The following is a 13,407-nucleotide window of genomic DNA, read 5'->3' on the forward strand; positions in this document are numbered from 1 at the left end:
TGTGTGACAAAACTGCACATTTTAGAGTGGCCTTTTATTGTCCCCAGGACAAGGTGCACCTGTGTAATGTTCATGCTGTTTAATCAGATTCTTGATATGTCACACCTGTCAGGTGGATGGATTATCTTGGCAAAGGATAAATGCTCACTAACAGGGATGTAAACAAATTTGTGCACACAATTTGAGAGAAATAAGCTTTTTGTGCGTATGGAACATTTCTGGATTTTTTTTTTCATCTCATGAAACATGAGACCAACATGTTGCGTTTATATATTTTTTCAGTGTACATATTACAGCTTTAAATAATTATTTGTATGATAACTAGTATAAAATATATCGATAATTGTGCACATTATCCATCATTTTCACCCTTATTATTCATTTACAAAGTATACAGGACAAAAAAATCCATGACCCGTAAGTGCTTGCAGTGCCTTCAGAAAGTATTCATACCGCTTGATTATTCAACATTTTGTTGCGTTACAGCCCGAATTCAAAATGGATTTTTTTTTTTAAATATCTCGCCCATCTACACATAATAACCCATAATGACAAAGTAAAAACATGTTTTTAGAAATTGTTGCAAATGTATTGAAAATGAAATACAGAAGTATCTCATTTACATAAGTATTCACACCTGAGTCAATACTTTGTAGAAGCACCTTTGGCGTCGATTACAGCTTTGAGTCATCTTGAGTATGTCTGTATCAGCTTTGGGGATTTTCTTCCATTCTTCCTTGCAGATTTTCTCAAGCTCTGTTAAATTAGATGGGGAGCGGCGGTGAACAGCAATTTTCAAGTCTCTCCACAGATTTTCAATGGGATTCAAGTCTGGGCTTTGGCTGGGCCACTCAAGGTCTTCCACATTCTTGTTCTGAAGCCATTCCAGCGTTGCTTTGGCTGTATGCTTAGGGTCATTGTCCTGTTGGAACGTAAATCTTTGCCTCAGTCTATGGTCGTTTGCACGCTGAAGCAGGTTCACATCAAGGATTTGCCTGTATTTGGTTCCATTCATTGTTCCCTCTATCCTTACCAGTCTCCCAGTACCTACCACTGAAAAGCATCCCCATAGCATGATGCTGCCACCACCATGCTTCACGGTAGGGATGGTGTTAGATGGGTGATGAGCTGTGCCTGGTTTTCTCCAGACATAGCGCTTTGCATTCAGACCCAAAAGTAAAATTTTTGTCTCATCAGACCACATCATCTTTTTCCTTATGCTCTCAGTCTTTCACGTGCCTTTTTGCAAACTCCAGGTGTGCTGTCATGGGCCTTTTTCTCAAGAGTGGCTTCCATCTGGCCACTCTCCCAGATTGGGAAAATCTGCTTTACAGCACTTCACCAAACTCAGTCCTGGGGCACCCCCTGGGTGCACGTTTTGGTTTTTGCCAAACCAAGTCATCATCAAGCTTTGATTATTAGAATCAGCTATGAAATGTTAGGGTAAAAAACAAAATGTGCAACCAAGGGGGTCCCAGGATCGAGTTTGTCCTTCTGGCAGGTTTTCCCATCTCAGCCAAGAAACTCTAATTCTGTCAGAGTGGTTGTAGCGGCTTTCTGTCTCTAAATACCCAATTAACCTACACTACACAGCCAAATATATTTGGATACCTGCTCATCTAACATCTCATTCCAAAATCATGGGCATTAATATGAAGTTGGTCCCCCCTTTGCTGCTATAACAGCCTCCACTCTTATGGGAAGGCTTTCCACTAGATGTTGGAACATTGTTGCAGGGACTTGCTTCCATTCAGCCACAAGAGCATTAATGAGGTCGGGCACTGATGTTGGGCGATTAGGCCTGGCTCGCAGTCGGCATTCCAATTCATCCCAAAGGTGTTTGATGGGGTTGAGGTCAGGGCTCGGGGCAGGCCAGTCAAGTTTTTCCACACCGATCTCGACTAACCATTTCTATATGGACCTCGCTTTGTGCACAGGGTTTCTTGCTGAAACAGGAAAGGGCCTTCCCCAAACTGTTGCCACAAAGTTGGAAGCACAGAATCGTCTAGAATGTCATTGTATGCTGTAGCGTTAAGATTTCCCTTCACTGGAACTAAGGGACCTAGCCCGAACCATGAAAAACAGCCCCAGACCATTATTCCTCCTCCACCAAACTTTACAGTTGGCACTATGCATTCGGGCAGGTAGCATTCTCCTGGCAACAGCCAAACCCAGATTCGATGGTAGAATAACCGTTGTAGCTGCGTGTTTGGCCAGTCTGGGTGCAACAGCGTGTCCTTTGACAATCCCAAACTTTTTGTATCCGTTCTCGTGGAAATATGTATTTGACACAGAATCGGCTTGAAGGTCAGCAAGCTCATCTTCACAGCCGAGGTATTCCACGTCCTCAAGACTGCAAATGTAATGGTCCATCACCCACGATTCCTTTGATAAGTATTCGGCAACATCGGCAAAACAGGATTTAATTTCCTCCCAAAGCATGTTCATGTGCCGGGTAAACTCAGTGCGTAAAGACGCAGGCACAGTGGAAATTTAATCAGCAGTTTCATCAGCAGTGGAAATTGTTGTAGCTCCCCTTTTGACATTTTTCCAACTCTGTACTTCAGTTTCCGCACAAAAGCGACGAGAGCGTCTTTGCACTGCATGATGTTTGATTCAGGACCCTGCATCCTCTTGTTTGTCTCATTGTAGAGAGTGAATGCATCAGCCAGCTGTTCGCACAGTGGTCGATTGTGATCTTGCAAGAATTCCTTTATTTTTTCCTGCAGTTCTATAAAACGCACAAGCACTTGTCCACGTGACAACCAGTGTATCTCTGTGTGTAACAGCAGTGTTTGATGCGCTTCATCCTCACACAGCTGGGCAAACAGTCTCTTGTTAGTAGGGCGAGCCTTAATGAAGTTTACAACTTTAACAGTTGCCAACGTGTTACTAAGGTCTTCCAAAAGTGTTTTACTGGTCAATGCTTGGCGATGTAGCATGCAGTGGAAAATTGCGCACCCTGGGGCTTTTTCCTTAAATCGGCTGTTAAATCCCTTGTTTTTGCCCATCAACGCTGCAGCCCCATCAGTGCAGCATGCAACAATATTCTCATAAGGCAGATTGTTGGACGAGAGATACGAGTCCATAGCTATAAAAATTTGATTAGCTGCTCTCCAGAATTGTGCGGCTTTTTAGCCTTGGCAATTAATAGCGAACAATCAAATGATGCCTCCGTGGCTCTGTGTAAATCACTGCCTGCTCTTTCAAATGCTTTTCTGATGTCTGTGGATCTTTTTGATAGTGCCACCTGCTTCTTCCTCTCAAAAAAATCCTGACCTTCACCAATTGTCTCCTGGTGTTTTGTTTCCTGGTGTCGTTGCATTTTGCTTGGCTTCATGCTGTCATTAGCTAGCTTCTCGCCACAAATGACACATTCTGGCCGAGTCCTTCAATAAAACCGAAGTTAAGATAACTCTCGAGATATAGCCTTACTTTCTTTTTTGATGATGAGTCATCAGCACTTTTATGTTTCTTAGACATGTTGTTTTATTCATAAAATAGTGATGCTCTGACTGCAGGAAAAACGAGCTGATAGCTGAAACTGTTTGAGCGCGGGTCATTGACGTGCAAAAAAAATTTTCGGGGAATTACCGCTTTTAAGTTTCTCTGCCATTATTATTACTATTGTTTAGATTGGCCTTGGCATTGCAAGCATATGATTTTTAATAACATTTTACAATGTATTAATTTTACAATTAAATTATAGTGGAACATTTTATGCATGTTTGACCTCAAAGCAAATTAGATCACGCGCCCCCCCTGTGAACTCTAGCCCCAGGTTGGGAACCACTGCTCTAGCCGACGCTTGGCATTGCGCATGGTGATCTTAGGCTTGTTTGCGGCTGCTTGGCCACGGAAACCCATTTCATGAAGATCCCGATGAGCAGTTTGGAACCTGGTAGTGAGTGTTGCAACCGAGGACAAACAATTTTTATGCGCTACGTGCTTCAGCACTTGCCGGTCCCATTCTGTGAGCTTGTGTGGCCTACCACTTCGCGGCTGAGTCATTGTTGCTCCTAGACGTTTCCACTTCATAATAACAGCACTTACAGTTGACCAGGGCAGCTCTAGCAGGGAAGAAATTTTACGAACTGACTTCTTGGAAAGGTGGCATCGTATGAAGGTATATATCCTCCAAACACCAGCTTCGAGGGCATTATTTTAAAAACATTTTTAGATTTTAGTCATTTAGCAGACGCTCTTATCCAGAGCGACTTACAGTTAGTGAGTGCATACATACTTTCATACTAGCCCCCTGTGGGGAACGAACCCACAACCCTGGCGTTGCAAGCGCCATGCTCTACCAACTGAGCTACACGGGGCCATTATCACTTTTATACAACGGGTTTCCAACATATTCAAATAATGATTTACATATTTTCATTAAAAATGTTATTTTAATGAATTTATTCATACTATTTCATCCTTCCACAAGATACAGTCCTGACACAAATCTAGGGTTGCTAACCAAGCCGGCTAGTCATTCGTTCTATCGGTTCGGTTGCCAGAGAGGCAACCCAGTCGTTCAGTCTTTTTGTTCTGTATCTATGGACGCGACCCAACCGTTCATTCTAAATGTTCTATTGCCATACTGGCTGGCAACGTTCTTATCCCTCGCTAGCTAGCCAACTACGGATAACTTACAGTCACGTCAAACAGTGCAGCCAGAATAACAACAAAGTAGCTGCATTTGCATAAGCCGTTTTCTAGTGACATTTATTTGGATACATCCATAACAATGAGCTAATGAGGCGTGATTTCATCTGGCATAGAAAATGTGCTCTCTCCTCAGGACACTGTTGTTCAGAGGAGCTACCCAACAGCACAGCTAACACAATCACATCAAACTGAAGATGGAAAGACTGCAAACTAGCTGCACTTTGTTTCATTTAACCTGTTTTCTATTGATATTTATTTGTATATATCCATAAAAATGATGCAGATTCATGATTTCCACTGGCTGAGAAAAGCTGCCTGTCTGTCTCATCCCGACACGTTTATTACTACTATGCGACAGCTGGAGATCAAATTAGAATATTGAAACAATGTTGCAAATGTCGAAGGGACAGACAGCAAGGTTTATACAAATCTCCGCTGTTGAAAACTAAATGTTAGTCTAAAAGAAATGTGAGAATGTCTAAATGCTTTTTATAGTTGAGATCAAGTTAATAAATTGCCTGGCTGGGCTGACGAGACAGTGGATTGCGCAGTCAGATCGAACAGAGTAAATAGGCATTTTAACGTCATAGATTTAGCTGGTGGTAACTTGTGGAATAGACCCCGGCTGGAATGCGGTTTTAACCAATCAGCATTCAGGATTAGACCCACCCGTTGTATAATAAACAAATATTTGCATAACCAAAGAAATATAGAAACTGACTCCAACAGTGGTCATTGGGTTCTTGGTCACCTCACTGACCAAGGTCCTTCTTGCCCGGTTGCTCAGTTTGGTCGGATGGCCAGCTCTAGGCAGAGTCTGGTAGCTCCATATCTTTTCCATTTTCCAATGACAGACACCACTGTGCTCTTGGAAACTTTCAACACTCTAGAAATTGATTTATACCCTTCCCCAGATATATGCCTCATCACAATTCTATCTCTGAGATCTACAGACAGTTCCTTGGACTTCATGGTATAGTTTCTGCTCTGACATGCACTGTCAACAGTGGGCCATTATAGAGACAGGTGTTTTCTTTCTAAATCATGTCCAAACAATTGAATTGGCCACAGGTGGACTCCAATCAAGTTGTAGTGACATCTCAAGGATGATCAAAGGAAATTGGATGCGTCATAGCAAAGGGGTGTGAATACTTATGTAAATGAGATATTTCTGTATTTCATTTTTAATAAGCAAATATTTCTAAAAACATGTTTTCATTTTGTCATTAGGGGTTATTGTGTGTAGATGGATGACCATAACATCTATTAATCCATTTTGAATTCAGGTTGTAACAACAAATTGTCAATTAAGTCAAGGGGTATGAATACTTTCTAAAGGCACTGTACACACACACAAAGATAAGGTTTGTATCTGTAAACATGCTCACCTGCATCCTTTGCTTTGCTGAGAGTAGTGAATAAAGTATCTCTGACCTGAAAATGAGAGAGACAGAGAAATAGTTTAGAATAAAATGGAACACAGTAAAGCATCACAGGGCAATAGTGCAGATCAATGGGATGGCAAGGCACTTGGGGCAGGGAGGATCAGACTTGTCACGGTGACATCCACGTGAACACACATACAGGTGACCAGGGTAGTGTTTGCATTATGTAACAGTGTTTAGAGCGAGGGAGACAAGTTTGTGTCTCTGTTCTTTTTTTGGCTGATCAAGGGGCCATGGGGCCACGATGTGCCTGAACCTCCAGTGTAATGTAAACATACGGAACACAAGCATATTATATTGCAGGGCTCTATAAAAGAGCCTGTAGCCTGTGTTGGGTAAACACTCCCGATAAGGATGACGACGTGGTGTCATGGTGACCAAGTCCCTGATGAGGGCGTTGAGCAAACAATATTCTACTGCCTGTGTGTTTGGCTGTTGCTGGCCAGCCCCAGCGGCTCTCCCTCTGACAGCAGGTGAGGGAGACAGAGATCTGAGGGGAACCAGAACCAGCTGTGCACAACAAAGGACTTGGGCACGGCTCTGAGGTGCTGAGTTTATTTGTGTAGCCAATTAACCATAGTTTAACAAAGCTATTAAAAGACATACAGAGAAAGATGAGATGTTTATACAGTGGGGGAAAAAAGTATTTATTCAGCCACCAATTGTGCAAGTTCTCCCACTTAAAAAGATGAGAGAGGCCTGTAATTTTCATCATAGGTACATGTCAACTATGACAGACAAATTGAGAAAAAAAATTCCAGAAAATCACATTGTAGGATTTTTTATGAATTTATTTGCAAATTATGGCGGAAAATAAGTATTTGGTCACCTACAAACAAGCAAGATTTCTGGCTCTCACAGACCTGTAACTTCTTCTTTAAGAGGCTCCTCTGTCCTCCACTCGTTACCTGTATAAATGGCACCTGTTTGAACTTGTTATCAGTATAAAAGACACCTGTCCACAACCTCAAACAGTCACACTCCAAACTCCACTATGGCCAAGACCAAAGAGCTGTCAAAGGACACCAGAAACAAAATTGTAGACCTGCACCAGGCTGGGAAGACTGAATCTGCAATAGGTAAGCAGCTTGGTTTGAAGAAATCAACTGTGGGAGCAATTATTAGGAAATGGAAGACATACAAGACCACTGATAATCTCCCTCGATCTGGGGCTCCACGCAAGATCTCACCCCGTGGGGTCAAAATGATCACAAGAACGGTGAGCAAAAATCCCAGAACCACACGGGGGACCTAGTGAATGACCTGCAGAGAGCTGGGACCAAAGTAACAAAGCCTACCATCAGTAACACACTACGCCGCCAGGGACTCAAATCCTGCAGTGCCAGACGTGTCCCCCTGCTTAAGCCAGTACATGTCCAGGCCTGTCTGAAGTTTGCTAGAGTGCATTTGGATGATCCAGAAGAGGATTGGGAGAATGTCAGATGAAACCAAAATATAACTTTTTGGTAAAAACTCAACTCGTCGTGTTTGGAGGACAAAGAATGCTGAGTTGCATCCAAAGAACACCATACCTACTGTGAAGCATGGGGGTGGAAACATCATGCTTTGGGGCTGTTTTTCTGCAAAGGGACCAGGACGACTGATCCGTGTAAAGGAAAGAATGAATGGGGCCATGTATCGTGAGATTTTTAGTGAAAACCTCCTTCCATCAGCAAGGGCATTGAAGATGAAACGTGGCTGGGTCTTTCAGCATGACAATGATCCCAAACACACCGCCCGGGCAACGAAGGAGTGGCTTCGTAAGAAGCATTTCAAGGTCCTGGAGTGGCCTAGCCAGTCTCCAGATCTCAACCCCATAGAAAAGCTTTGGAGGGAGTTGAAAGTCTGTGTTGCCCAGCGACAGTCCCAAAACATCACTGCTCTAGAGGAGATCTGCATGGAGGAATGTGCCAAAATACCAGCAACAGTGTGTGAAAACCTTGTGAAGACTTACAGAAAACGTTTGACCTGTGTCATTGCCAACAAAGGGTATATAACAAAGTATTGAGAAACTTTTGTTATTGACCAAATACTTATTTCCCACCATAATTTGCAAATAAATTCATTAAAAATCCTACAATGTGATTTTCTGGATTTTTTCCCCTCATTTTGTCTGTCATAGTTGACGTGTACCTATGATGAAAATTACAGGCCTCTCTCATCTTTTTAAGTGGGAGAACTTGCACAATTGGTGGCTGACTAAATACTTTTTTCCCCCACTGTAGCTGCTGCCGTGACAAAGGTGCCGAGAACTAGTGTTTCAAAATAGAGGGAGGGATGGAGGGAAAGAGAAGGGAAACGGGATACCTAGTCAGTCACACACCTGAATGCATTCAACTGAAATGTGTCTTCCGCATTTAACACAACCCCTCTGAATCAGAGAGGTGCAGGAGAGGGACACTAGGAGAGTGCGCGAACATTGTAGCCTCATTATCATTGCTCAACATCCCCATCTAGTGGTGTGATAACCTACATATTCTAATGTTCTACCTCAAGACACAGCAGATCATACCAGCAAGCATCACCCAGGAAGATTAAACAAGACTGTACCTTCTGTTCCTGGATGTCTCCTCTCCCCTTGGAACTGCCATTGAGCAGGCCACTGTGGGAGCCTGAGGCTTTTCTGGATAGGACGGCCCGATCAGGCTGATCACGGTTGGTAGAGGAGCGGTCTAGGCGGGGTTGGGCTGAAAGGTGGTTGGTGCTCTCAGCCTCTGAGTCTGTGCTGGAGGAGGAGCTACTCATGGTCACCTCTGGCTCCTCCACTCGGCCCCGTCCCACAGAAGACACACTCACGCTCAGGTCAGACGTCCCAGAGTCCAGCCGTTTCCGTGACAGCAGCCCCGCGCTGTCAGAGGTCTCAGAGCCTAAAGGGGCTGGTGGTCCCACGCTGGAGTCTGACGTGCCAGAGTCCAGTCTCGGTCTGATGCGGGACTCGGAAGCCCCAGAGTCCAATCTGCCTCTGTGGACTGAACACTGGCTTCTGTCTGATGCTCCCGAGTCCACCTTGGTCCTGAAGGCTGAGCCCAGACCCAGGCTCTTTTCTGACGCTCCTGAGTCCACCCTGGTCCGGAAGGCTGAGCCCAGACCCAGGCTCTTTTCTGACGCTCCTGAGTCCACCCTGGTCCGGAAGGCTGAGCCCAGACCTAGGCTCTTTTCTGACGCTCCTGAGTCCACCCTGGTCCGGAAGGCTGAGCCCAGACCTAGGCTCTTCTCTGAGGCTCCAGAGTCCAGACGGGGCCTGGAGGCCTGGCTGCGGTCCGAGGCTGTCGAGTCAGAGCGCTGGCTGTGGGACAGGACCACGTCCAGCTCTGATGATGTCACAGGGTCCCAGATCTTTGGGCGGGTCAGCAGAGGCCCCGAGACCTCCTCCCTCACCAGGGGGTCCAGAACCAGAACCATGCCTGAGTTGGAGCCTACGGAACACAACCACCACAATACAGTGAGTGGAACACAGTGGAACATACCCATGATTATATCTAGTATAGTGCAGAGGAACACCATGGAAATACAACTCTGCTCTGTACAATTCTCTGACCGAACATAAAAAATATGGAATGTGGGGTCACGTGAGCGGTTGGTTGCTGGAGAACTTGTGGACTGCTGATGGATATGAAAGGTTTCTGCAGACGCCAAATCCCCAAGAGCACAGAGGGAGAGACGTGTGAGCGTCACTGGGGAAACGAGAGGGGTCACGTGGAGACATAAGGGATTGTAGGCATTTCCTTCAGGCCTGACTCAATTCCTGGACCAGATGTCTACGTGTGTGTGTGTGTATGTGTATGTGAGAGAGAAAGCGCCATAACAGTAGGTGGTAACCGAGCAGTAGGAAGTGTAGGGGGAAGTGGGGGTGAAATAGAGACTAGGACAAGTACTTCCCCTCCCCCGGTCCGTATCCAACCTCCTTCATTCCTCCTCCTCTCATCAGGAAACCACACTCCAAACAACGCTGCAATGCCCACATCCTCCCCCTCCTAGAGCCAGAGTCTCTCGCCCCGTCTCTCTCTCTCCCTCTCTCAATCTACCCCTCACCCTGTGGTGCTCACTGCTCAGTGCCTAACTCTGGGGGCTGTACAGGGAGAGACACATCATTGTATGATAACACATCTCTGCATACCCTAGTTATGTGTCCTATTCAAACAGAGTTCACAAAGCGTGCAGGTCTGTCATTTACAAACCAAATCAGTGTGGGAAAGCACCATTCTGGTTTAAGACAGCCACAGCCTCAGCAGCCTTTTCAAGTCCCTCTGAAGGCCTCTCAGAGCCAGGGGCAGGATGAAGTTCACTTGATTAGTTGATGAAATAGTTATAGACTGTGTATTATATGCATTCACTTCGAAAATCACAACATGGCTGCCTTTCTCACACGAGGCCCTATAAAATAGACCACGTGATCTAATGAAGGCCCCAGTCAACTCCAATTAAAAGATAACTATAGTTAAAGGGATGATGTTTGTACATCATTGTGTCCAGTCCATTGTGCCCTGTTGTGAGGGTTTCTGGGAAAACCCCTACTACTCTTGGATAATGAGAGGATGGTTTTAAATAACCACACTAGTGAATAATGCAGAGAGCCCCCCCTCCCCTAACCCTTCTTAACGAACACAAAAAACTAAATAGCAACAACAACAAAAGCGGTCTTTTCAGTGTCAAGTTCAAATTTGAGGAGTCTGGCTCCCTGTCACTCAAAGTGGCTCAGTGGAATGTGCTCTGTCTCTCAAACGGGTAATTTCCTAAATCACAGCCTTGTCACCAACACTGTGGACTGTGAGCATGTATACGTGTGCAAGACATGCAGCTGTATATTTAAGCATGAGAGTGTGTGTGTATGAAAAGGGAGAGAGGTGTGTGTGTGTGAAAAGGGAGAGAGAGGTGTGTGTGAAAAGGGAGAGAGTGGTGTGTGTGTGTGTGTGTGTGTGTGTGTGGCAGCCAGTGTGCCATAGTACACCCCTAATCTTCAAAGTTTAGTCCTCTCTTTCTAGCCACTTCTCTCCTTCTCTGTTAAAAGGACATCTCACCCCCCTTGCCCCTGGCCAAACCCACCCCACCCTATCCTGTCTGTTCCCAGCCACTAACTTCCTGTGTCTTTGTGTATCGGCGTCCATTTCAAACAGCTCCTACCCTCAATCCCTCTGCTCTGTGGAGGTCTGCTCCTGCCGGCTGCTAGCCCTGATTTCACCCCGGACCAAATTGCAGGGCGAGGGCAGAGCAGGGAGCTTCTGGTCCATGTCAAGAAAGGATTCTGTTCTAGTTCTGGTATGTGCTTTAAATAGCAGAGGTATCACTAGGCTGTGGGTTCCTCCTTGAACAGGTGATATTCCTGTTCCGTCTCATAACCCCACTACTACCAGACGCTGGCTGATGAGTGGGGTGCTGAGGTCCAAGGGCAGGCCAGACCACACGGGGTGCGTCCCAAATGGCACCCTATTCTCATAGCCTCATATGGCTCTAGTCAAAAGTAGTACACAATATATGCAATAGGGTGCTATTTGGGATACACACCATGATTTAATTATGATCAAAGGACCCAGCCAGGGAAGCAGCCAGGTTCAGGACAACATTGAGGTGGATGCCCCGATAAGAAAAAGACTGACCTTTCAGCAACAACAACAAAAACATATTAGAGGCGGGTATATTTGTTCAACAAATACTTACTCACTTTAGATTCAGGCATTCAAATCTGTATGGCCGTAAACAAATTCTCTATTCTACTGCATGCTTCTTTCAGCTATTCTTCTCTCCTATATCTTGCTCTTTCACTCTAGCCCTTTACCGGTCCTTTCTCATTTAAACATTTGAATTAAATCACTTTGGGAGTGGGTGTACAAGTCAAAAGGTCATGGATGAAGATAGCACACCTATAGTAAAGCATTCACTGTGTTTGTTAACAGTGGTTAATGAAATGACTCACACCCAAAACCAGAGTGTTAGTCCCATGACTGTGGTGCCTCTAACCTGAAAATAAAGAGGAGGAGCTAAACAAAATCTAAACCAATGTGACCGACCGCCTCAGCTCCACTCCCCTCCCCTTCCCTCCCCTCCCCTACAGCAGAATGGCTCTATTGGCTGGCTATTTTCACTAGCAGGCCAGAGGAAATTGCATCTAAGTGCATATGTGTGGAAATACCGGCAATATTTGAATCAATGTTATGTTTAAGTATAATTGCCTATCCAAACTTGACCCTTAAGCTAATGCAAACATGATCATAAAAGCATGCCATATATAAAACAGAGATTTAAATGGCAGGAAGCAAATAAACTGTGTGTCTGAGTGTGCCTGTGTGTGTGTGTGTGTGTGTGTGTGTGCGTGTGTGTGTGTGTGTGCGTGTGTGTGTGTTGGACCTATGGACTGGCTTAGGGGAAAGGAACAGTCAACCACTCATTCAGATGGTCTTTGACATTGCTCACCTGTCCTCTGCAGCTCTCTGCCCTGCTGCGTCTGGTGGCTGCGCAGCTCCCGGATCTGTGACTTGATTCTCTCTCGCTCGCCAAGGCTCTCGCTCTCTGTGTCCTGCAGAAACAACACAGTAAATCAGAGACACTCTGTGCTTTTCAATTTTTCGCATCAATGCAAAGACAATGGAGTTGAGACGAGGGCATTCAGTTCTTCTCACATGCAGTATGACAAAGATAGAACACAGTCAGTCAGTCAGCCCCAGCCCAGCTACACCATTGAGCTGAACCCCACCCATCCCATCCCTCTCAGTGGTCTGATCAGAAGATAAGTAGAACCATCAGGTGCACAAAGTCCTCAGTCTGTATGGGGCAATCAGAACAGTGTTGTGTGTGATGTCAGGGTCAAACGCTCCTCAAAGAGAGAGGCCATGATGAGGCCCTGCCTACGGCTGAGATGATAAGACAGTTGTTGGCTGCCTCCACCCTGTCCCTGCTCACCCTGGGAGAGACACAGCACAACACACCCTGAGAGCCAGGCAGGTAAATCAACCAACCATCCCATAATACTTTGAAGCTGGATTCTACACCAAGGGAGTTAGTGACCCAGCTGTATGGACATGACATGAAGTGTGCTGGGTTGGGTTAGCATCTGCCTGACCGCTCTGACCCCTCACTCCTCCACCTTGGGCTGCTGTGTTAGTAACGTCTGGTCCTCAGTACAGCCAGCCCAGACAGGAGGAACACACGGGGTCTCATTCATAATCTGCCATGATAGAGGAAAGACACAGTAGGAGGGAGACTGTAGAATAGAGAGCACAGCGTTTTGGCATATGGAGAGGAAATGGGAGGTCGAGACAGAGGGAGAGAGAAAGGGAGAGATGTAGAGGCTGCCACTGCTGTAGGC

The 13,407-nt window shown here is 45.5% G+C and overlaps 1 protein-coding gene across 6 annotated transcripts in view; it reads right to left on the bottom strand.

Annotated features, from left to right (window-relative positions):
* LOC121584877 (smoothelin-like) overlaps positions 1-13,407 on the bottom strand; it is a 100,198-nt gene that overhangs the window by 30,709 nt on the left and 56,082 nt on the right. For 5 of the 6 annotated variants that reach the window (XM_045225687.1, XM_041901071.2, XM_045225689.1 and 2 more), the window contains 3 exons: positions 12,516-12,618; positions 8,658-9,523; positions 6,051-6,096 (listed from right to left, as the gene is read on the bottom strand). In XM_045225687.1, the coding sequence (XP_045081622.1) occupies positions 6,051-6,096; positions 8,658-9,523; positions 12,516-12,618 (1,015 nt within the window). The remainder of the gene's footprint in view (positions 1-6,050; positions 6,097-8,657; positions 9,524-12,515; positions 12,619-13,407) is intronic. The other variant, XM_045225688.1, reaches the window with a different exon arrangement.

Source organism: Coregonus clupeaformis, chromosome 16, assembly GCF_020615455.1.
Source record: "Coregonus clupeaformis isolate EN_2021a chromosome 16, ASM2061545v1, whole genome shotgun sequence".
In the NCBI taxonomy this organism is placed as follows: Eukaryota; Metazoa; Chordata; class Actinopteri; order Salmoniformes; family Salmonidae; genus Coregonus; species Coregonus clupeaformis.